The following is a 23688-nucleotide window of genomic DNA, read 5'->3' as shown; positions in this document are numbered from 1 at the left end:
CTATTCTCTTTTCTTTTTTGGGGCAGGGGAGCTGTTTTGCCACCAAAACCTAAGCCCATGGCCGTCTTCTTCACCGATATGACTGGTTATCATGTAAGCACCTAGAGGACCCTCGCCCATAATTACTGGCTGCAGGTGAATGAATAACGGTCATTATCTAGTGCCCACCGTGTGCCCGACCCTGTGCCGGGAGCTTTGCTTTCCGTCTCTCACAGTAGGCCCTTTTAAGGAACCCCGAGAAGGAAACATGATCATCGTCTTCATTTTGACGATTCTGAGTGGGGGTTCCAATGACTTGAAGGAAAGGAGCCAGGGAACCAATCCGGGTTTGTGTAGCAGATGCCGGTGAGACCCGACTACTGCAGGCCGGGGGTGGCCGGACCCGGGGTCTCCCCGCTGAGCCTCGGGGCACCGGCGCGTGGGGACAAGCACAGCACCCTCGGGTCGGGGTGCCAGGAGGGCTAAGAGCAGCAGGACTCGCGTGACACCCAACAGGTGGCCTGATCTCTTTCAGGCGCCAACGCCAGACGCCAGCCTCCCAGCGGACCCTCTCGCAGACCCACCTTCACTGCGCCCTCCACGCGTCCTCCCCGAACCCTCCACGCACCCTCCACGCGCCCTTCCCGCACACTCCACGCGACAGCAGCTTCGCGGATGTCAGTGAACGCTCTTCGCTTGCGCAGTCAAGACGTCCTCCGCGTCCGTGTGAACATCCGGGTCACAGGCTCATAAGGACCAATGAGCGAAGGAACCGCGAGCTAGGGGGCGGGGAGAAGGCGGGACATCATGGCCGCCCCCATTGCTCCGCGTCCGGGGGCTTGTGGGAGTTGCCTTGACCTGCAGCTCCGCCACCGCGGACCCGCCTTCTGCCCTCAGCAGCAGACGGTCGGTCCTGCCCGGGCAGCTCTGCGAGGCGGCGGCTGGAGAGGGAACCATGGGGACTGTGCACGCCCGGGTAAGAGGCCCAGCGACCCGCGGGCTGCGAGGCCTCTGGGCCAGCAGGGCAGACGGGCGCCGCTGGGAGACGCTGTCGTGGCTGCGCCCAGGGTTCCCCGGGAGAGAGGGCGCCGAGGGTTCCGGGGTGGGTGGAGGAGGCCGAAAAGATCTCGCCTCGGGCCAGCGAGTCTCTCAGACCTTCGAGCAGGAACCTGATACTCAGGAGGGACGAGACTTGCTCAAGGTCACTCAGCGAGTCGGTGGCCCAAAGGACTTGCGAACTTTCTGTGATGTCTTAGACCGGAGTGAATATGCTCTTTCTTTGCATGATTTTAAGTTTTCTGTTTTTACTGGTCACTTCCAGCTTTTCCCCGCTCAGCCGCTGCTGGAGCCGTTGTAGACTCCTAGAGCAACAAGAATCCTTTGAAGTCTTCTAACTCAAACCTCGCTAGGGGTCCTCTTTTCTCCTGTTTAACGTGCAAAAGACGGAACCGCTCCCTGCCTTGCTTCCTGTTTTGAAGTGGAGGTAGTAATAATACCTGCCTCGCCTGGCTTTAGAGTGAATTAAAAGACAATGCGTGTGAATACTTGGGTGCCTGGCGCCTAACTAACTGTGCTGGTTGCGAAACTCCTCTCGTTTATTCTAATCTTAAATAAGGGCCAGATAATGAGTTAACTTCTCCAAGGTCACATAGTTACTGCTTCCAAATGGCCTAAAACCTCAGATTTCCTGAGTCTCAGCCCCAACACTACTTTTCGACTACAGCTTGGATTGTTTGACTTGACCTACATAGACGTTTTTAGTAGTTCCCCATTAACTTCCAAAAAAATTTAGCACAGAAGTCGCAGCCTGGCATCCATAATTGGACTTAATTTCCCTTTATATGTCTTCCATTCAGATCAAACACCATTTCTCTTCTGACATCTCTTTGTGTAACTGTAATAGGTCTGTTGCTCAGTGTGCTCGGTAAGTCAATACACTGAGACACTGGGTTGCAGCAGAGAGTTTCAGTTGCAGGGCCACTGAGCGAGGAGATGGGAAAACAGAGGAAACCTCGAATCCAGCTCCTTCAGGAGTTTGGACCTAGTGTTTTTGCTGAAGCGTGGAGATCCTTGATTGATGGAAGAGTGCAGGGTGAAGTTACGGGACAGGGAGATGAGGAAACTTCTCATGCTGATTGTATTCCTCTTTTGGGGGGAGGAGTCTTCAAACTGGTTGGCAGCATCAGTTTTGCTGGAATTCAAGATCTGAAAAACATGTAAAGCAACTCTTAAGCAAAAGCCTTATAATTCTGGTTTTAGAAATCCTATCTAAAATCAGTGGGGATGCAAATAGTGTCTGTGATTTTTGGTTACAAGGAAGTAGGTCAAAGTGCAACCTGAACTCTTCCTGCCATCTTGGCTCCTGTGGAGGCCTGCTGGGAACAGGACTTCTGAAAGGAAATATGTGTGGAAGGCTGTGGTCCAAGGCCATTTTTGCTGGCTAGAAGCGGAGTCTGTGGAACCAAAGGGAGCACATAGCTCTTCTTAAAATTGCAGGTGTTTATGCCTGAGATGAAACAGGATTCTATTTGGGCAAGAGATATGCTCATGTATACAAAGCAAAGAGCAACATAGTGACTCCTGGCGGCAAACCAAACAAAGCCAGAGTAATCTGGGAAAAGGTAACTTGGGCCCACGGAAACAGTGGCGTGATCCGTGCCAAATTCTGAAGCAATCTTCCTGCTAAGGCTATTGGACACAGAATCTGAGTAATGCTGTACCCCTCAAGGATTTAAACTAATGAAGTGTCAATAAATCAATGTGGATTTGTGCTCTTGAAAAAAAAAAGGCAACCTGATTAATGGTTAATTATAACTACATTTTTTTTGAGATGCAGTCTCACTGTGTTGCCCAGGCTGGAGTGCAGTGGTGTGATCTCCGCTCACTGCAACCTCTGCCTCCCAGGTTCAAGTGATTCGCCTGCCTCAGCCTTCCATGTAGCTGGGATTACAGGCGCCTGCCACCACACCTGGCTAATTTTTGTATTTTTAATAGAGAGGGGGTTTCACCATGTTGGCTAGGCTGGTCTCGAACTCCCGACCTTTGGTGATCCACCTGCCTCGGCCTCCCAAAGTGCTGAGATTACAGGCGTGAGCCACTGCACCCAGTCAATTATAACTACATTTCTGTCCAGAATTCTTGTTAGCCCTGTAAGAATGGCTTCATTTGGACCACACTATTGCATTCCGTTCCCCTTCCCGTCACCCATATTCAGCATCAAAATATTCCCATCTTTTAGAACTCCGTTCTGAAAGCTCTTTATCTCTCATGCATTTGGATGGGCTTCTACCTTTCCATGCCATTTCCTTTGGTGCCATTTACATTTTGCCTTCTTTTGGGTCTGTTTGCATTTTTGTCTTACCTTTCAATCCTAAATTTCTAGATGTGATGGTAGGAACTGCATCTTCTTGGCTTGCATCCCCTTTGGCATCTTGAGCAAAGTAATCACTCGTTATTTATTCAGCTCATATTTATTGATGGCCTGCTATGTGCCTAGTACTGTGATAGGTGCTAGGGATACAGGGAAAAAAGTATCTGCCTTTATGGAGCTCTTTTTTTTTTTTTTTTTTGAGATGGAGTCTTGCTCTGTGAAAGCAGCCTGGAGTACAGTGGCATCATCTCGGCTCACTGCAACCTCTGCCTCCCAGGTTCAAGTGATTCTCCTGCCTCAGCCTCCCGAATAGCTGGGACTACAGGCGTGTGCCACCACACTCAGCTAATCGTTGTGTTTTTAGTAGAGACGGGGTTTTGCCATGTTGGCCAGGATGGTCTAAATCTCCTGACCTCATGATCCACCCTTCTTGGCCTCCCAAAGTGCTGGGATTACAGGCATGAGCCACTGAGCTGGGCCTGTGGAGCTCTTTTTACATTAAAATTGGTGTTCCTTTGATGAGTGTATTGAGAAAAAATGTTTTCAGTTTTTTTATTTGAACTTTTCATCCCGCTAGCCAGTGTCTTTCAAACTTTTTGATCAAGACTCACAGTAAGAAAGCATTTGCCGTTTACCACCTAGTACTCATGCTTATGTCAAACAAAATTTTGTGCAATCATACTTATTAATATGTGTTATGTATTGTTATAGTTTCCGTTTTCTTTCTTTCTTTTCTTTTCTTTTTTTTTTTTTTTTTTGAGATGGAGTCTTGCTGTGTGTCCCAGGATGGAGTGCAGTGGTGCGATCTTGGCTCACTGCAACCTCTGCCTCCTGGGTTCAAGTGATTCTCCTACCTCAGCCCCCAGCAAGTAGCTAGGATTACGGGCACGTGCCACCACACCCAGCTAGTTTTTAAATTTTTACTTGAGATGGGGTTTTGCCATGTTGGCCAGGCTGGTCCTGGACTCCTGACCTCAGGTGATCCGCCCGCCTCAGCCTTCCAAAGTGCTGGGATTTCAGGCGTGAGCCACTGCACCCAGCCTGTTGTTATATTTTCTATTGGATTCTAGTCTATCTCGCTTTAAAGATGCTGTTCATAACTTATTCAATTTATTTCATGTCTCATTCAATTTATTTCATGTCCCATACCCACTGCTTTGTACATCGTGCTCAATACAACTTACTGACTGACTGGTAGACTGATCTGCTTCAAGGTTAAAGGCTACATCCAAATATTTATTTTATTTTTTTATATTACACACACACACACTTTTCAATAGAAGCAGAGTCTCCCTATGTTGCTCAGGCTAGTCTCAAACTCCTGGGCTCAAGTGATCCTCCCGCCTGGGCCTCCCAGAGTGCAAGTGCTAGGATTACAGACATGAGCTACTGTGCCTGGCCCAAATATTTATTTTAGTGCATTTTACCAAACACTTACCCCATGCCTATTCTTCTAGGTGTAGAATTTATGGGATGTAAATTCTATGAGGGTGAGGTTCTTATAAGTGCTTGTTACATAGTAGGGTCTTAATATTTGGTGAACGAATGAATCTCTATTAGTAACACAGTTACTAATATTTTGATTAAAGTATATTTACAGGGTATTAATCCTATAATGACTTTAGCGTTTAGATATAATAGAAAAATAGACTTAAGATGTATGAATAGGTATAAGAGGCTGTAACTGTGAAACCTCAAAGATGTGATCTCTTAAAGTCTGGATTTTAGATTAAAGGATGTAGATGGGCCTGGCAGATCTTCGGTGAACCTTGTTTCATATTTGGAGATTTTAGGAAGTGCAGTGGAATTTTTTCAGCATAATGGGATATAAACCTTTGCCCAGATAAAGCATTTTTGCTAAGCGTTCAGATTCAGATGAGTATGTGCACATAATCTTACTTTGTTTATATTTTTGAGAAATATAATTCCAGTTTGAAAATATTGCACAACAAAAATGAAGATAATGATAGGAAATTATCCGTTCTTTGCCTTACATTATCTTCCTCACCCACAAGGACCCCGTCTTGGTCACTGCTGTGAACCCAGCGCCCAGCACACAGTGGTCTTTCAGTACTTATTTGTTAAGTGAAAGATTGGAAAAGTCGTTCATTCCCCATTCCACAAATATTTATTGAGTACTTCTGAGGTGCCAGGACAGGTAAAAATAAGAAACAGGCCGGGCGCAGTGGCTCACACCTGTAATCCAAGCACTTTGGGAGGCCGAGGGGGGTGGATCACCCTGAGGTCAGGAGTTCAAGACCAGCCTGGCCAACATGGTGAAACCCTGTTTCTACTAAAAATACAAAAATTAGCCAGGTGTAGAGGGACGCACCTGTAATCCCAGCTAGCTGGGAGACTGAGACGGGAGAATGGCTTGAACACAGGAGGCGGAGGTTGCAGTGAGCCGAGATCGCGCCATTGCACTCCAGCCTGGGCCACAGAGCAAGACTCTGTCTCAAAAGAAAAAAAGAAACAGAAAGGGTACCTGTGAAGGTCACAGACTTCAAATATCAAGAGGTGTCCCTGTGAGAGAGGGACGATTCTTCCTCAAGAAGCCAGGAATGGCTTACAGAAGATGACATTAAGGTGGATCTTGAAGCTTCATAGGGGCAACTTATTCTGAAAGAGGGGCAAGGTATGCAAAAGTCTCAATGTGTGGTTGGAGCAGGTGGTGGAGATTTAGCAGATGCAGGCCTTATGGCAGAGTTCCTTGTGCCCTGCTAAGGAATCTAGCTGGATGCTGTTCCTGTAGGTACTTTTGAGGACCATCAGAGGCTTTTATGGCAGGGATGGGAAAGGGAATATGATACTGGCAGGTCAGTTACCTTTCCAAGGAAAAGTGGATAGTGGCCCAGAGGCCCCACCGCTCTACATTTGCAGATGTTAAACACACACTTTAAAAGTGCCTAATTGTAGAGAATTCTTGGAGCAAGGAAATAGATATTGGTTCACGTAGTTTTCTCCAAACTTGCCTATTTGTAACAATCGCCTGGTGCCACACTAGACCTTCTGTGTCCATCTGTAAGAGGTGACTGGGAATCCCCGTGTGGTTAAGCAAGCGTCCCAGAGACTTATAGTCAAGCAAACATAGGAACAAATAAGAATTGAATAAATAGTGTATGTTAAATATGTAAGTATATGTTAATACAATGTATACATAAGTATTTTTATTTTTGAGACGGAGTCTTGCTCTGTCACCTAGGCTAGAGTACAGTGGCGTGATCTTAGCTCACTGCAACCTCTGCCTCCTGGGTTCAAGCGATTCTCCTGCCTCACCCTTCCAAGTAGTTGGGATTACAGGCACACACCACCACACCTGGCTAAGTTTTGTATTTTTTTAGTAGAGACGGAGTTTCACCGTGTTGGCCAGGCTGGTCTCGAACTCCTGACCTCAGGTGATCTGTCCGCCTCGGCCTCCCAAAGTTCTGGGATTACAGGTGTGAGCCACTGTGCCTGGCCTGTTATTTTAAAATGGAGATGAGACCTCATTGTGTTGCCCAGGGTGATCTTGAACTCTTGGGCTCAAGCAGTCCTCCTGCTCTCAAAGTGCTGGGATTACAGGTGTGAGCCACCATACTTGACCTTTCTTTATTTCTTATTTTTACTATTATTACTATTTTTAGTAGAGATGAAGTGTCCTATGTTGCCCAGGCTGGTCTCAAACTCCTAGGCTCAAGTGATTATGTGTGTGTATGTGTGCGTGTGTGTGTGTGTAATATTATGTTTATGTAGATGTTTCTCAACTACACCCCAGTAAACCCATCATAAGTTGAAATGTAAGTTGAAAATGCATCTAATACGCATATCCTACAGAACATCATAGCTTAGCCTAGCCTACTTTAAACGTGCTCAGAACACTTACATTAGCCTACAGTTGGGTAAAATCGTCTAACACAAAGCCTATTTTCTAATAAAGTATTGAAGGTCTCATGGAGTTTCTTGAGTACTATAAGTGAAAATCAGAATGGCTGTGTAGGTGCTCGGAGTGCAGTTCCTACTGAATGCATGTGGCTTTCGCTTCGTTGTAAAGTCAGAAAACTGTAAGTTGAAGCATTGTAAGTCGGAGACTGTCTTAACTAGATAGATAGATAGATAGATAGATAGATAGATAGATATAATATCTTCCTGGAAATATTAGATGAGACACAGCCTATGGAATGCTTATTCAGAAGTTGCTTTAATATTTTGAGGTAATATCGATTCAGATTGTAGAAAGAGACTGCTTTCGAGTCCAATTTATGAGCATATGCAGTTCCCTTTAATGTGAATGAGACTTTCCGAAACGAAAAAACCTGTCAGGGTCTACATTAAATGTTTTCGTAGTGATTGGTTTGTCAGTATAGCCATCCTAAAATCCATACAATTTTAATCGCAAAAATTAGGATGCTTTCTATAACAACAGGAGAGCAAATTATTTTCCTTTTTTTTTCCCCTGGTAAATGTCTTTGTGGCATTTTATTTTTTAATGATTTTTAAACTTCCATTGGGCCTCAGGTGTCCAGAATTAGGTTGATCATAATCCTTCGTTCATGGCATGTCATCATGGATTTGTGCATGACCCTTTTGGTTAGTTAATTTTTATTTTTATTTTTTAAGAGATGGGGTCTTGCTGTGTTGCTCAGGCTGGTCTCAAACTCCTAGCCTCAAGTGATCCTTTCTCCTTGGCCTCCCAGAGTGCTGGGATTACAGGCATGAGCCACCGCACTACCCCTGCCCTTCCCTGTTAGTTAGTTTTTATCTTTTTTTTAGTGACCACCAGTGAGTTAACCACCAAGCCAAGAACTTGCTCATTAGCAATAGCTGCCAGCACCTTTGTCCTCCCTGGTCCCTATCCTGCCCCTACCTCTACTTGAAGGAAACAACTACTGAATTTTCTGGACACAAATTCTGGACACAAAAATTGTGTCTAAAGACAACTCAAAGGTAAGTGTGTGTATATATGTGACAAAGTCATTTATCTGTGGCCTCTCCCTGCCTGTCAGAGTTTGGAGCCTCTTCCATCAAGTGGACCTGATTTTGGAGGATTAGGAGAAGAAGCTGAATTTGTTGAAGTTGAACCTGAAGCTAAACAGGAAATTCTTGAAAACAAAGATGTGAGTTTTCTGTTGAAGGTCTTGATGTAATTGTTAGTAGAAACATTCACTTCCATAAACCACTAGGGAGATGCAAAGGAATTAACCTGTTTCTGTGCCTTTATCAAAGAAGAGTTTGTACCACCTACAGCTAGAAAGACTGATGACTCTTAGAAAAATAGTTTCTATTTTTAAAGAAGTAGCTTTTCCTTGGTGATTTTTATGTGGGAGGTTTAGACAAACATACTTTTGTGTTTATGGAAAAAAACAAAAATATTTCAAGGACAAACTCAAGCTATACTTAAATTTATATTTCCATTCCCTACTCCCAGAAAAAAGACTGTGGGTCTCAAATGAAGCTTTTCCTAAGTTTTTTAACTTTGAAATTTAAATACGCTTTTCCAGTTCTTGAAGAATTTGCTCTCTAGTGAGACTGAGAGGCAAGGGCCAATTTGAGTCAGCATTTATTTTGGCTTTCTGAAATCCCTGCAGGGTCTTTAGAAGATGCATACAGTTTTTTTTTTTTTTTTTTTTTTTTTTTTTTTTGAGACGGAGTCTCGCTCTGTTGCCCAGGCTGGAGTGCAGTGGCGTGATCTCAGCTCACTGCAAGCTCTGCTTCCTGGGTTCACGCCATTCTCCTGCCTCAGCCTCCCGAGTAGCTGGGACTACAGGCGCCCGCCACCTCGCCTGGCTAGTTTTTTGTATTTTTTAGTAGAGACGGGGTTTTACCGTATTAGCCAGGATGGTCTCGATAATCTGACCTCGTGGCCCGTCTCGGCCTCCCAAAGTGCTGGGATTACAGGCTTGAGCCACCACACCTGGCCTTGTTTTTTTTTTTTTTTAATTTTTTAATATTTTTTGAGATGAAGTCTCACTCTGTCACCCAGGCTGGAGTGCAGTGGTGCAATCCTGGCTCATTGCAACCTCTGCCCCTTGGGTTCAACTGTTTCTCCTGCCTCAGCCTCCCAAGTAGCTGGGACAACAGGTGTGCGCCACCACACCTGGCTAATTTTTCTGTGCACAGTTATTAAGTCAGGGGTCACAGCCAGCATTCATTCACAGGCCAGTGCTCAGGGTGTGTGTGGGGGAAGGACAGAGGGGTTGTCTGTGGCCTGCCTGGGTTTAGGGCTCACCTGGTCCTGGGTCATCTGGCTGAGAGAATTTGTAGCTCTTGTTCACAGAAAGTACAGACCCAGCAAAGGGGAAGTCACAGTGACCAGTTTTTTGAAAAGATGTGAAAGATGGTAAAGTCCAGAAGTAAGAAGTGTGGGTTATTAAACTTGAAGAAAAGCTTGACATTAATTAAACCTTGACATTGTCTTTAGTCTTGACACCTAATCTCTTTGCCTTGTGTCATACCTAATACTGTCCTTGTGTGACTTTTAGGTGGTTGTTCAACATGTTCATTTTGATGGACTTGGAAGGACTAAAGATGATATCATCATTTGTGAAATTGGAGATGTTTTCAAGGCCAAAAACCTAATTGAGGTAGGTGTGGTCTCTACGTGGTGTGCTTTCCCAGTCTCTTCTGAGGAACTTATAAACCTCCCTATGTGAAACCACAGAGCACCCTCTGCCCCCGGCCTCTGTGCCGATCTGCCTCCTACTCCACAGGGAGCCTTGGCACCCCCAAGCTGAACCCCCTGAGTTCCTGGGTTGCCTCCTACAGACTCCAAGTGTTTGCATTTGCCTTTTCCTCCTGTCTCTTATCCTGGAGAAGGAAGTGTCTGTCCTGTTGCGTTCCTCGCAGCTCTCCCAGCGCCGTGATGGGAGCCGATGGGGTTCGTGCACAGCCGTTCCCAGGCACCGTGCTGAGTTCCTGAGAGCGCACTCTCCCTTGCCGACCTCGTGGGGTGGGCGCTCATCTGGGACACACTCCCTGTCTCCTCAGGGCCCTGGCTCGGTCTGTGGAGCACTCTCCTTCCTGCACTGTACCCCCTTTCTCATCTCCACTGTGGGTTCCCTCTGCCTTTCTGCCCTTGGGACCGCATTGAACATGCCCGGACAGAAGTCACCAGCAACTTCTTTGTGGCCGGGTCCAGCTGGCTCCTTTCAGTCTTCACTTTACTTGGCTTTCAGCAGTGTTTGGCACTGTGGACCATTCCCACTTAAAAAAAAAAAAGAAACTTTTTTTTTTTTTTTGGAGATAGAGTCTTGCTCTGTTGCCCAGGCTGGAGTGCAGTGGCACGATCTCAGCTTATTGAAACTTCTGCCTCCCAGGTTCAAAGGATTCTTGCGCCTCAGTCTTCCAAGTAGCTGAGATTACAGGTCCACACCACCACACCTGGCTAATTTTGTTGTATTTTTAGTAGAGATAGGGTTTTGCCATGTTGGCCAGGCTGGTCTTCAACTCCTGGTCTCAAGTGATCCACCTGCCTCGGCCTGCCAAAATACTGGGATTACAGGCATGAGCCACTGTGCCTGGCCAGATTTATATTTTTTAAAAATTTAAGTAACATGTAAGCACAGTAAGAAGGAAGCATAGAAAATCAAATGGTACAGAAGGGTATTGAAATGAAAAGGACACATTTCCCTACCCTGGCCAATCCCAGTCCCCTCTCCAGAGGTAACGTGGCTAACAGTTTCTTAGATATGTTGTACAAGTGTATAAACATGTATGTTCCTTAAACAGTAATACCATTCTCTACATTTTTTTCTTTTCTGACATAAATTATGGAGATCTTTTCACATCAGTACATACCAATCTGTTGGCTCTGTGGTACCTCATTGTACACGCTTTCTAACTTTTTTTTTTCTGAGACAGGGTCTTGCTCTGGTCTAAGTCTTGCTCAGGCTGGAGTCCAGTGGTGTGAACACAGCTGACTGCAGCCTCAACCTCTTGGGTTCAAGCAATCCTCCCACCTCAGCCTCCTGAGTAGCCAGGACTGCAGGCACACATCACCATGCCTAGCTAATTTAAAAAATTTTTTTGTAGAGACGGGGTTTTGCCATGTTGTCCAGGCTGATCTCGAACTCCTGGCACAAGTGGTCCTCCCAACTTGGTCTTCCAAAGTGCTGGGATTACAGCATAAGCCACCTCACCTGGCCCCTCTATATTTTATTATAAACAGTTTTCCATTGATGGGCATTTAAATTAATTTTCAGTCTTACAAACAATGCTTACAAACATCTTAGTGTGTCTTTGTGTACTTTGACAGTGTGTTTTAGGATAAATTCCTAGAAGTGGGATTCCTGGGTCAAAGTGTGTGCACTCTGCAGTGTTCCCTGATGCAGCCATATGGCTCTACAAAGAGACTGCACTAGTCTACTCTCTTACAGTAGTCCATGAGACCGTCTCTTTCCCAAAATTGGGTGTTATCACAATTTTTAAATTCTTGCCATCTTGTTAGAAGAAAAATACCATCTCATTGTTTTAAATTGCATTTGTGTAATTATGAATGAGACTCAGCATTTTTTTTTTCTCTTTATTGGTCATTCATATCTCTCTCGTGAATTAACCTGGCATCTTCTGTCTTCCACTGGGTTGCTCGGCTTTTGTTTATTTGCAAGAGCTCTTTGCATGTTGAAGAAATGATCGCTTTGTAGCCTCTGCTGAATGCATCTGTCCTGCTTTGTTATTTACCTTTTGAATGTGTCTGTCCCTCCTCTTCCTTGTGCTTTGCTCTTCCCTGGGCTTTGGTGACCATTTTCCCGGGTTGCTTTCTATCTCATCACAGTCATTCGCAGGCTCCATTGTCGCCTCCTTTTCCCTGTGAGCCTCCTTAAGTGTTGCTTTTCCACAAGGATCAGTCTCCTGTGTGATCTCATCCACATCCCAAGTTTCAGTTACAGCCTGAATGCAGAGGGCTCCCCATGCTCTATTTCTAGCTAGCTCCTCTGTGTTGAGCTGTAGCCCTGACTATGCAACTGCCGACTAAACATTTCCTCATGGCATTGCCACAGCCGTCTCCAGCTCCATGGGGCTGAGATCTGAAGTCGTCTCTTTTCCATCCGTCTGCCCTGCCTGTCTTCCCATCTCTATTCCTGACTTCTCTAATGGTGTTCAGCCTTAGCCCAGTGCTAAGCCTCGAGCTGCAGTTTTAGTAGCCTCTTTGTTCTTCTCATGTGCTCTACCTAGGCAGTGGCGGTGTCCTCTGGCCCCTGCCTATGAAATGTCTCCAGGGTCTGTCCTCCCGTCCAGTACCATGGCCCGCACTGGGCCTGCCTTCACCCCAGCCCCTGAAGCTCCTGCCAGAGCACCCCCTGCATCCTTCAGGCTTCTCCCATCGGGGCAGAATTCAGAATTCGTCCGTGTGATCCTTTCTTTCTCACCAGGAAATGTGATCCCTTCTCTCTCCTGCTGACAGTTCTACAGTGACTCCCTTTCACCTACAGGGTGGAATCTCAACTTTCCTAATCACATGAGGGTCTTTCCTTCCCTGTGTCCTCAGCACTCGCCTGCCTTACCTTCCTTCTACCTGTCCTTCCAACAAGAATGGGCTCCGTGCATTGGAAGGAACTGCTGTTCACGATGAAGAAAGGACACAAAGGTGAACATTTCTAACAGCGGTCAGAGATGGTTAGAAAGGCCGGGCACGGTGGCTCACGCCTGTAATCCCAGCACTTTGGGAGGCCGAGGCAGGTGGATCACCTGAGGTCAGGAGTTCGAGACCAGCCTGGCCAACATGGTGAAATCCTGTGTCTACTAAACATACAAAAAATGTTAGCTTGGTGTGGTGGTATGTGCCTGCAATCCCAGCTACTCAGAAGGTCGAGGCAGGAGAATGGCTTAGACTTGGGAGGCAGAGCTTGCAGTGAGCCAAGATCGCACCTTTGTACTACAGCCTGGGCAGCAGAGCAAAACTCCATCTCAAAAAAAAAAAAAAAAAAACAGGAAAAAAGAAAAAAAAAGACAGTAAAGAAATGAATAGAAAATTGAAACACCACAAAAAGGTGTGCGTTTCTTCCTCAAAGGGAGATCTGAAAAAAAGAAATGAAAAGGCATGCACACACACGTGTCTTTCTTCTGCCAGACATAACCACTGTTCACGATTGTGATCTCTTCCAGCACAACGTTCTAGGCTGTGTGTTAGGTAGGTGTATCTGCGTTAATTTTGTTGTTTATATGAGGGGGATTATGTGATGCACACTCCTGAGGCCGAGGCTTGGTTTTGCACTTGTGAATGGGCATTTTTGTTGCCCCTGTTTCCCTTCTGTCGCGTGGCAGGTCTTGGTAGTACTCTCTGCTCAGTGATCTGACTTAGCACCAAATTTTAAACTACCAGCCTCGCCATGTGGCTGCCGTTTTCTGTTTCTGTGTCTTAGAAGAATGTATCACCTGCTTTTTTCTGCATTTTATAGGTAATGCGGAAATCTCACGAAGCCCGTGAAAAATTGCTCCGTCTTGGAATTTTTAGACAAGTGGATGTTTTGATTGACACATGTCAAGGTACATATTGCGGTGTAGTATCTTTATAATTCCCTTTCTGTCCATCACAGAAAAGCTGTTTCTGTGGCCGGATGCGGATCTGGGCAGCAGAGCACCCCTCCCTGCTGTGTAGAACCTGAAAGCTGATCAAACAGGTAGTCCTTGAGTTAGCAGTCTCAGGGAAGGGGCTGGATTTTTTGTTTGTTTTTGGAGAGGGGTCTTGCTCTATTGCCCAGGCTGGTCTGGAACTCTTGTATTCAAGCGATCCTCCTGCCTCAGCCTCCTGAGTAGCTGGGATTACAGGTGCGGGCCTGGATTTTTGTATGAGGCTGGGGAGGAATGGTGAACTTTCAGGATACTGTTGTGTAAAGCCCTGGACTGCCCGGGGGCCTGAGAGTGACTCTGGAGCAGGGTGCCAGGCTTCATTCATATAGCCCAGCACAGCACTGTGCAGACCTCATCTCGGTGTGTGCTTTAAAAAGAGGAGGGAATCCAATTTCCATTTTAGTTTTTGCTCATTTTCTTGTTGCTATGTGATACTGGGCACGTTTCTCAACATTTCTTCTTCGGCTAGTGAGCACCTGCGTGGAGGCCGGCCCTGTGCAGGCCCCAGCGTGAGACACAGCAGCACACGGGGTGTGGTCTCCTCCTGCCGGGCTTCGGTCATAGCAGCACACAGGGCATCGTCTCCTCCTGAAGGGGCTTCGGTCAGTGGGGCTAGGTTGGGGGCAGACCAGTAAGTGATGGCAGCACAGTCGCTATGCTGTGCTGTAAGAGGCAGAAGGAGGAAACAGCTTCACCTGGCCAGCGCATTAGAAGGGGATCAGAGAGGGTGTCCCCAAAGGGGCGATGTCTGAGCTGAGACCTAGAAGATGCATTTAAGTGAGTATGGGGAGAAGGGCTGAGTGAGTCTGGGGAGAAGGACTGGTAGTGAGGTGGAGTGAAGAGGGTTCTGGGCACAGGGATAGCATTTACCAGGCCCACGCCAGAGGGAGAGTGGCTCACTGGGTGGACCACAAGTGTAGGAAGAGCTGGAGTGCAGGTCAGGGGAATGAAGTGCCGGAAGACGAGGAAGAAAAGCCGTCAGGAGCCCAGACCATGGTGAGCCTAACACGGCACGGTAGAGTTCCCACTTTAGTCTGAATTCAGCAGACACCGTTGAAAAATAAATATTTGGAATCAATCTGTGAATAAGTAAACTCTTCAGAATTGAATGGGGGGTAATTTTGAGAAGGCCTAGATAAGACAATATAGGAAAATGCTTGCAAAAGATAAGGTGCTAGATAAACTAAGGACATTTTCATTATTTGGAATATAGTTTCAGCCAACACTAAGAGAGACCTCAAAGAACAGTGGCTTAGACAAGAGAGAAATCTCTATCTCTCCACACAGCTGGGAGACTGCCAAGGGCTGGTGTGGTGCTGCGTTCCCTGAGGTCACCTTGGGCTGGTGTGGTTTCCCGTGGTTCCCTGGGGTCACCTTGGGCCAGTGTGGTGCCTTGCTCTCTGAAGTCACCTTGGGCTAGTGTGGTTTCCTGAGGTCACTTTGGGCTGGTGTGGTCCTTCATTCCCTGAGGTCACCCTGGGCTGGTGTAGTTTCTCCCATGGTGTCTTGTTGCTTTGTCGTCCCTAGGGTCCCTGAGTCCCTCTGGTGGCTGAGCACCGTGTCCTCATTCCAGCATCTGGGAGGAGCATAGGAGGTTGAAAGGGCTTACCCCTCCCTTTAAGCACCCATCCTAGGTGTTGTACACAGCACTGCTCTCATCCCATTGGCCAGGACTTAATCACTTGGCCACACCTAGGTGCAAGGGAGGCTGGGAAGTAAAGCGTGGGTGGCTAGGTACTCTGCTAAAAATCAAGGATTCAATTACCATTAAAACAGGGGTTCTCAGGCCAGGCATGTGGCTCATGCCTGTAATTCCAGCACTTCTGGAGGCCGAGGCAAGTGGATCACGAGGTCAGGAGTTCAAGACCAGCCTGGCCAAGATACGGAAACCCTGTCTCTACTAAAAATACAAAAATTAGCTGGGTGTAGTGGTGTGCACCTGTAATCCCAGCTACTCGGGAGGCTGAGGCAGGAAAATCGCTTGAACTCGGGAGGCAGAGGTTGCAGTGAGCTGAGATTGCGCCACTGCACTCCAGCCTGGGTGGCAGAGCGAGACTCTGTCTCAGAACAAAAACAAACAAACAAAAACCAGGGGTTCTCAGAGTGTGGGCCTGGACCAGCTGTGCTACTGTCACCTGTTGGAAATGTGATCCCACCGAAGAAGGAACTCTGGGGGCGGGGATGAGGGTGAGGCCAGCGGCCTGTGGCAAATGAGCCAGCTGTGTGGTTCCGATGTGTGCTCAAGCTGGGGAACTACTGGACTAGTGAAAGGGAAGAGATAGCGGGAGACAACGTCTCCGCACCTCAGAGTCCTGGAATACTAACAGTAGTGCCCTACAAGGGCCCAGTGGTGCCGTTGTGTGCATGTAACCATTAGATCCCTCACAGAACCCCGGTGAAGTGTCATTCGAATGCCGTGTGCATGTAACCATTAGATCCTCACAGAACCCTGGTGAAGTGTCATTAGGAAGCGGTTGTGTGCATGTAACCATTAGATCCTCACAGAACCCTGGTGAAGTGTCATTAGGAAGCGTTGTGTGCATGTAACCATTAGATCCTCACAGAACCCTGGTGAAGTGTCATTATGTTTAAAAAAAAAAATACAGGTTGAGTATCCCTTATCTGAAATGTTTGGGACTAGAAGTGTTTTGCATTTTGGATTTTTTTGGATTGTGGAATATTTGCATTGTACCTGTGAACATTCCCAACCGCTAAATCCGAAATCCAAAATGCCCCAGTGAGCATTTCCTTTAAGTGTCATGTCAGTGCTCAAAAAGTTTTGGATTTGCAATACTCAACCTGTATTTTCCAGCTAGTGAAACCAAGGCTCAGAGAGGCTTAAGTAACTTGCCCAGGGCAAACAAGTGAGCGAGACACTTCCCGTGCCCAAGACCCGACCCACTGCCTGGGATGCTTTTCCAGGGGCGAGTTTTGTTGGAGGCATTTGTTTTTCACTCTCTCCTGTCCCTGTTGTAAACGTGCCCTTGTAGGTGGTCAGCTGGTCCACCTCTGCAGAGGCTCTCCACCTAGGCTGCATGTTAGGATGACATGCAGGAGCTTAGATGGCTTAGGGCAGGGAAGCTCCTTCGTGTGGACTGTGATGGTGGATCCGTGTCACTGTAACAGGCAGCAGTATGTGTGACCCCTAATGTCAACTCTGGACTTGAGTTAATAACTGGTGTGAGTATTGGTTTATCATTTGTGACAAATGAACCACACATGCGAGATGTTAGTGTGTGTCAGAGTAAGGAGAGGTTCATGGAAACTCTGTGCTTTTTGCTTTATCTTTTTTTCCCCCCAACCCACCGTTGCTGGCCCCAATTCTTTATCTTTCTGTGTGCCTAGAGCTGCTCTAAGAAATAAAGTCCACTAAATAAAAAATAAAAAAATAAAAAAAAAAAAGAGAGAAAGAAAGAAAAGATGGTGCCAGGCACGGGGGCTCATGCCTGTGATCCCAGCACTTTCAGAGGCCAAGGCGGGAAGATCACAAGGTCAGGAGTTCGAGACCAACCTGGCCAACATGGCGAAACCCCGTCTCTACCAAACAAACGAAAAATATTAGCCGGGGGTGGCAGCAGGTGCCTGTCATCCAGCTACTCGGGAGGCTGAGGCAGGAGAATTGCTTGAAGCCGGGAGGTAGGGGTTGCGGTGAGCTGAGATCACCCCTCTGTACTCCATCCTGGGTGATGGAACGAGGCTGCATCTCGAAAAAAAAGAAAAGACGGTACTGAGGCTCCGTCGTAGACCTGTTGGACCTGACTTCTTAGAGCGGTCGATGCCTGGGCATCTTCATATTTTGACAGTTGCCCAGATGCGTCTAGATGTCCAGCCAGGGCTGAGCACCCGTACTGTGTGAAAGGCAGGAGTCGCCTTTCCTTCCCATGAGAGGCCACGCAGTCCTACGGAGCCCAGCCCGCTCCGCACAAGGCACCCCAGTGCCATGGTGGGTCACGAGGTGCTTGCTTCCAGCTCAGACCCAAATCACACCTGGTGTGGGGGAGGATAGACGTGCCTCTTACACACAGTAACACAGTAAACAATCTCACGTTTATCTTCGAGGGTTACTGACATCCCTATTGTCATGTGAGTTCCACATTTTCATGTCAGTTGGATTGAGACCCCAAATATTTTCAAGGACCTCTCTAATGGCAGAACAGATTCCTTTAGCAAATATTGTTTGCTTAAGTGTGCTTAAGTGAATAATGCTACTTATAGTTATCTCCTTATAGCAAAGGTAGTTTTTTTTTTTTTTTTTTTTTAGAGACAGGTTCTCGCCCTGTCATCTGGGCTAGAGTGCAGTAGCAGTCATAGCTCACTGCAAACTCCAACAGCTGGGCTCAAGTGATCTTCTCACCTCAGCCTCCCAAATAGTTGAGACTACAGGTGCTCGCCACCACATCTGGCTAATTTTTAACTTTTTTTAGAGACAGGGCCTTGGTATGTTGCTGGAGCTGGTCTTGAACTCCTGGCCTGAAAGTGATCCTCCCACCTCATCCTCCCAAAGCACTGTGATTACAGGCCTGAGTTGCCATGCGCAGCCCTGTTTATTGATATATTCTACCAGAGAAACTTGAAACATTATTTTTTGGTGTAGAGGTGTGCAATATTTTGATTTTGTGTGGGAGCTTTCTTTTAAACATTCTCATGATGATATTATTTTCCAAAGAAGATTGTAAAATAGAATGAACCTTCAGATAGCTTTTTGTCTTTTTTAGCAATGGGAACCCAAAGTAAAATAACATCCTAGCTGTCTTATTGTTTAATATTTTTTATTTAGGTGATGATGCACTTCCAAATGGATTAGACGTTACCTTTGAAGTAACTGAATTAAGAAGATTAACTGGCAGTTATAACACCATGGTTGGAAACAATGAAGGCAGTATGGTATGCTACAGGCTTTTTATTTTCTTATATTGGAACTTTGATTGGGAACTTTTACACTATGACTGCATTCTAAAAGCTGAAAATAGTTTCAAAATTCTGTCATTTCATTTACCTTAATCTGTTGTTATTTGTGGTTTCTCTTTAGTCACCCTAGAATTGGTGATAATATGTTTTGGGTTGTTTGATAACAATGTTAACGTCAGTAATTAGGAATGATTTGGAGAATGTTCATATTAATAGTCTCTTGTTCAAATTCCTTTAAACTGTAAATCTGTAGAACTTAACATTCTTGAGCTTCACAGGTGGCAAGGTTAGCTTGTCCCTTGCATTAATCAGGTTTGAATGCAGGATGTGAGCACTCAGCAGCGGCATGTTTTAAAGAATGAAAGTGATTACAAATGAAAGACTAGATCTGTAGTTAGCATTTTCCTTCTGTTTTTACAAAAGTCCCTTTGCTAGCATAGTCTTTATCCAGAGTTCTCATTCCTTCAATTTAGACCACTACTATGTTTTGTTTTTTTCTTTTTTTTTTTCTTTTTTTTTCCTCCTAGGTACTTGGCCTCAAGCTCCCTAATCTTCTTGGTCGTGCAGAGAAGGTGACCTTTCAGTTTTCCTATGGAACAAAAGAAACTTCGTATGGCCTGTCCTTCTTCAAACCCCGGCCCGGAAACTTCGAAAGAAAGTAGGAAGCCCAGCAGATCATTGAGTACACTGGCCTGATAGAAAGTTAAAATAGATGGCTTATTTGTGAAAAGAACCGTGACAGAATCAGCTGCCACTTCTGCAGTGACCACATGCTGTAGATTTCCTCTTGAAGATGAGCCCCATGGGCGTAGTGTTAAATCTGTTGATTTAAATGTGTGCAAGTTCTAATCACTGTTTCAGCTTTTAAAGCTCTATCCCATTGTCTCCTAGTTTCTCTGTAAACTTATATAAAGTTACTGGACAGTTCCCTTGGAGCTCACTGCGGGAGACGGACAGAGGAATGTCAGCTGAGTACAGTGTGAGTAGCATTTCAGTCCTTCCCTCTGGGCTTGGGGGGAAACAGGGTGCCTTTTTCATTGATTCCCAAAGGCAGCAAGAGGGCAGCGTGGAGAGCACAGGCCCTCTGCCTTCTGCACCAGCTACCTCCTGGCCAGGTGCCTCTTCTCTAGCCAAGTACAGGCTGCCAGGAGCCCAAGAGTGGCTGATGCCAATGTTAGCAGCTCCTTAACCTGGTTCTGACTACCTGAGCCACCATTGGTTGTCCTTCCCCATATGTGTGGAGACCGAAAGTTTCTCATAGTCAGCAGAGTTGGTCAGATCACTGGAAGGTGTCTTTTTTTTTTTTTTTTTTGAGACAGAGGTTTACTGCTCTTGTCACCCAGGCTGGAGTACAATGGCACGATCTCAGCTCACTGCAACCTCTACCTCCCGGGTTCAAGTGATTCTCCTGTCTCAGCCTCCCAAGTAGCTGGGACTACAGGTGTGCACCACCATGTCCAGCTAATTTTTGTATGTTTAGTAGAGATGCAGGTTTCATTATGTTGGCCAGGCTGGTCTCGAACTCCCGACCTCAAGTGATCTGCCCATCTCAGCCTCCCAAAGTGCTGGGATTACAGGTGTGAGTCACTGCGCCTGGTCTGGAAGGTTTCATTTTTGGTTCACACCTAAGTTTACACCTAGAAAGATATGATTAAATACTACCATTGGAGTTCATACCATTTGGCCTTTTTGGGGCTTTATGATATCCTGCTCTTTTTTTTCCCTTCCTTTTTCCACTGTTCCTGACTCCTTTTGTTCTGGGCTTTGGTTCATGCGGAGAGCCCGGAGATAGAATACTACGTAAGAGTCAGTCCCCACCTGTGGTCTTCAGACCGGCAGCATTGGCCTCAGCCGTGGGCTGGCTAGAAACGCACATTCACGGGTCCCACCTTGAGCTGCCAAGTCCGACTCCCAGGGCGTGGGGCCCAGGAAGCTTTGAGCCTGCTCTCCTTCCAAGAACCCTAACAGAAGCCCTGAGGGCGATCGCCCGAGCTTGGACTCCCCCGTCTCCCTTAGGGCTGTGCGACCTCAGGCAGATGACTCGTCTGTGAAATGAAGGACAGGAGTGCACAGCCCTAGGCCGTTGTGAGGCTTGGACGAGAGGCGTGGTAAAGCTCCCGATGCGGCCCGTGGCGCAGTGTAGGTGCTTGAGGTGCGTTAGTGCCCTGTGCCTCTGGTCCTTGCAGACCAAGGCCATGAGAACTCGGAGCACGCAGAGGCGGGCCAGGTAGACGCCAGGTTCCAGATGGAGATGGGAGAAGCTGGGCACATTTGCAGTTTCATTTCCTTCTCTCCAGATTTTCTTGTCTGGAAGGGAACAGCCCTCAGACACCCTTCTGCTTCGATACCGTTGTTGGATGCCCTCTGGTGGGGCCGTGGAGGGGACGTCCGGGGCACACGCCGCTCTCTGCAGCCCGCCGTGCTCCCGCAGGTCTCCAGGTGCCTGTGTGCGCCCGCAGTGCTCAGGCTCCTGGGAGCTTAGCCACCCTTCTCCCTGGTGTCGTGCGTCATCTCTTTCTAAGCCTTTTTAAAGAGCAGATTTTTAGGAGAGTAGAAATACCTTATTTTTTCACAGATATAGCAGAGATGAAAGACACCAAAGTGTAGTCTCGGCCCTGGGGTGGGTGCAGGTAGAGCGGAGGAGGAAAGGGGAGGGCAGAGACCTTGTCACCGGCCGCCCTGAAACTGAGCTCCTGGAGGTACGGACCAGATCATACTGAGTGGTATCCTTGGGCCCATGTCAGGCCTTCTAAGGAATGAAGAAATGATTTAGGAAGCTCTGCACCTCCCACAGGCATTTGGGAAAGTGCCTGAATCCTAGGTGGCCCTAAGTGTAGAGATGGCGGCTGTGCAGGCTGCCCCTCCTGTACCAGTTCCCCAGTGCCTGGCACGGTGTCCTGTGGCTGCTGAGGTGGGTGCCTCTCACCATGCGGGCAGGATAGAGCCCCCACTCACCCAGTGGCCTGGAGTTCAATTGCAAGCCTGAGGGCTAGAGAGTGCCCAGCATGGGATGCCCCCTGGGGAGTGTGGGGTGGCCTGGCTTCCTCGTAAGAGTTAAATCACTGTCCCACCACTTCTCAAAGCCACCGAACATCGTTCACTGTTCAGAAAACATTTCTCCAAGACAGAAATCTAAGATGAGCTGTCCTGGCGTCAGGAAAGAGAGTATCAGGCTGGGAAGCAGGTCCCACCTGCTTGGACCCCAGAATTCACCTGGCTCAGGCCTCTGCTGCAAGAAGGATCCTCTTGCCTCCCACATAACTCTTTTCTCTGCCGCCTTCTCCCTGGGCTTGTGCAAGTCACTGGGTTGCGAGCCCTGGCTTCAGATAGGTTCGGGTGGACAGGTGGGGTGTGTGCCATCAGATTGTCTTAGATGTCTTACCCCTTACAAAGAAGCGGGAAAGAGACAGTGCCTGTTGATGAAACAGCTGCCTGCAGCCCTCAGACCAGCCCTGTCCCCCACCTGGGGTACAGTCCTGCTACTTAGAGCAGTACTGCCTTTGGTTCCGTTCACAACTTTCCCCCTTTCTTCCTTTGCCCTTCTTCCCTCTGGTTTTCTCTTCCCCTTCTTCTCTTCTTCCCCTTCTCCCTCTCTCATCATTAAAAAAAAAATTATTTTAGGTATTTAGTTCATTGTTTCATGATGCCTCATTTCAAAAAATGATTTGCAACAACTTCCTAAATACATGTGGTCCGAAAAGATGTCTAATTTCTGTGTTGCAGTTTCCCATATGGAAGACCAGCCACACCGTCAAGTGGGAAGGCGTGTGGCGAGAACTAGGCTGCCTCTCCAGGACGGCGTCATTTGCAGTTCGAAAAGAAAGCGGACATTCACTGAAATCATCTCTTTCGGTAACAGTGTCTCTTAGTTGGAGTAAATAGTTTTGTTGATGGAACCATGCTATGCATTGGAAAAACAGTCTTTGCCAATATCAGGGCTGATTGAGAAGCGTCGCCCAGATGGGGTGTCCACAGTGGCGGCCCCTGCTCCCTGAGGGCTTGTGGCATCCTGCCTTGTGTTGTCCTTTCCAAATAATGTCAGTGGTAACAGGAAGAGGTGTGCTTCAGAGCTGACTGTGGAATTTCAGCTTTCAAAAAGGAGGAACCTGGTTGAGCTGACTGAGGCCAGGGCGTCGAGCTCCTTGAGAGAATGAACCCAGTGGCGGGTGTTCAATGAACCCAGTGGCGGGTGTTCAATGAACCCAGTGGCGGGTGTTCAACGAAACCAGTGGCGGGTGTTCATCTCCACGTAGTGAGCAGGAGTCGTTTATTCAGTTGAAGCCCAAGTCTCAGCGTGGACGTCTCGGTGTCCTCCTATGTAAGATAGGGATGGTCACCCTCACTTCCTCCAAGGGCTCTGTGAACACGGAATGACGTGATAGTTGTAGAGTGCTAGCGTGGTGGCCCGCGTGCTGTGAGTGCTAACGGTTATCTGATAGAACTGCTGGAAGTGAAAATACCCCACTTCAAATTTCTTTCAGCACGCCATGGTCATCGATTCTCGGAATTCTTCCATCTTACCAAGAAGAGGTGCTTTGCTGAAAGTTAACCAGGTAGTGTTGTTTCCCCTGTGACCCCGCAGGGGGAGGGGAGCCAGCTTTGGACAGTAAAGTCCCGGTGGGCTGGGTGGCCCTGAGGGTGGGCGGTCCCACAGAGTAATCGCACGTGCAGTATCACTTGTGAGGGTCGCCAGCCCCACTCTCAGGGCTTCGAGCCCGGGAATTGTTCCCTATGCCCTACAGTTCAGTCTTGTGCCTTCACAGAACCCAAGGTGGGGGTAAGGCTGTGGCATTCTTGATGAGGGTCTGTAATAGGCCAGGAGGAGGGCTGTGGCTTGGTGTTACCCGGGAGAGAGTGCCCGAAGGCAGGGATCATCCCTCAGCGGC

The 23688-nt window shown here is 47.4% G+C and overlaps 1 protein-coding gene and 1 pseudogene across 1 annotated transcript in view; both read left to right on the top strand.

Moving 5' to 3' along the window:
• The first annotated feature begins 742 nt into the window (after nt 1-742).
• The window catches only part of SAMM50 (SAMM50 sorting and assembly machinery component), a 42667-nt gene continuing 19721 nt past the window's right edge, over nt 743-23688 (top strand). The window contains exons 1-9 of the mRNA XM_003905674.3: nt 743-955; nt 8332-8442; nt 9808-9909; nt 13723-13810; nt 18672-18778; nt 19330-19460; nt 19694-19781; nt 22526-22654; nt 23284-23355. Of these exons, the coding sequence (XP_003905723.1) occupies nt 935-955; nt 8332-8442; nt 9808-9909; nt 13723-13810; nt 18672-18778; nt 19330-19460; nt 19694-19781; nt 22526-22654; nt 23284-23355 (849 nt within the window). The 5' untranslated portion in view covers nt 743-934. The remainder of the gene's footprint in view (nt 956-8331; nt 8443-9807; nt 9910-13722; nt 13811-18671; nt 18779-19329; nt 19461-19693; nt 19782-22525; nt 22655-23283; nt 23356-23688) is intronic.
• On the top strand, nt 962-2844 carry LOC108580767 (annotated as a pseudogene).

The sequence above is a fragment of the Papio anubis genome, chromosome 16, assembly GCF_008728515.1.
Source record: "Papio anubis isolate 15944 chromosome 16, Panubis1.0, whole genome shotgun sequence".
Lineage (NCBI taxonomy): Eukaryota > Metazoa > Chordata > Mammalia > Primates > Cercopithecidae > Papio > Papio anubis.
Note: the sequence above shows the minus strand (reverse complement) of the source record. Positions and strands in the feature narration are given on the sequence as shown.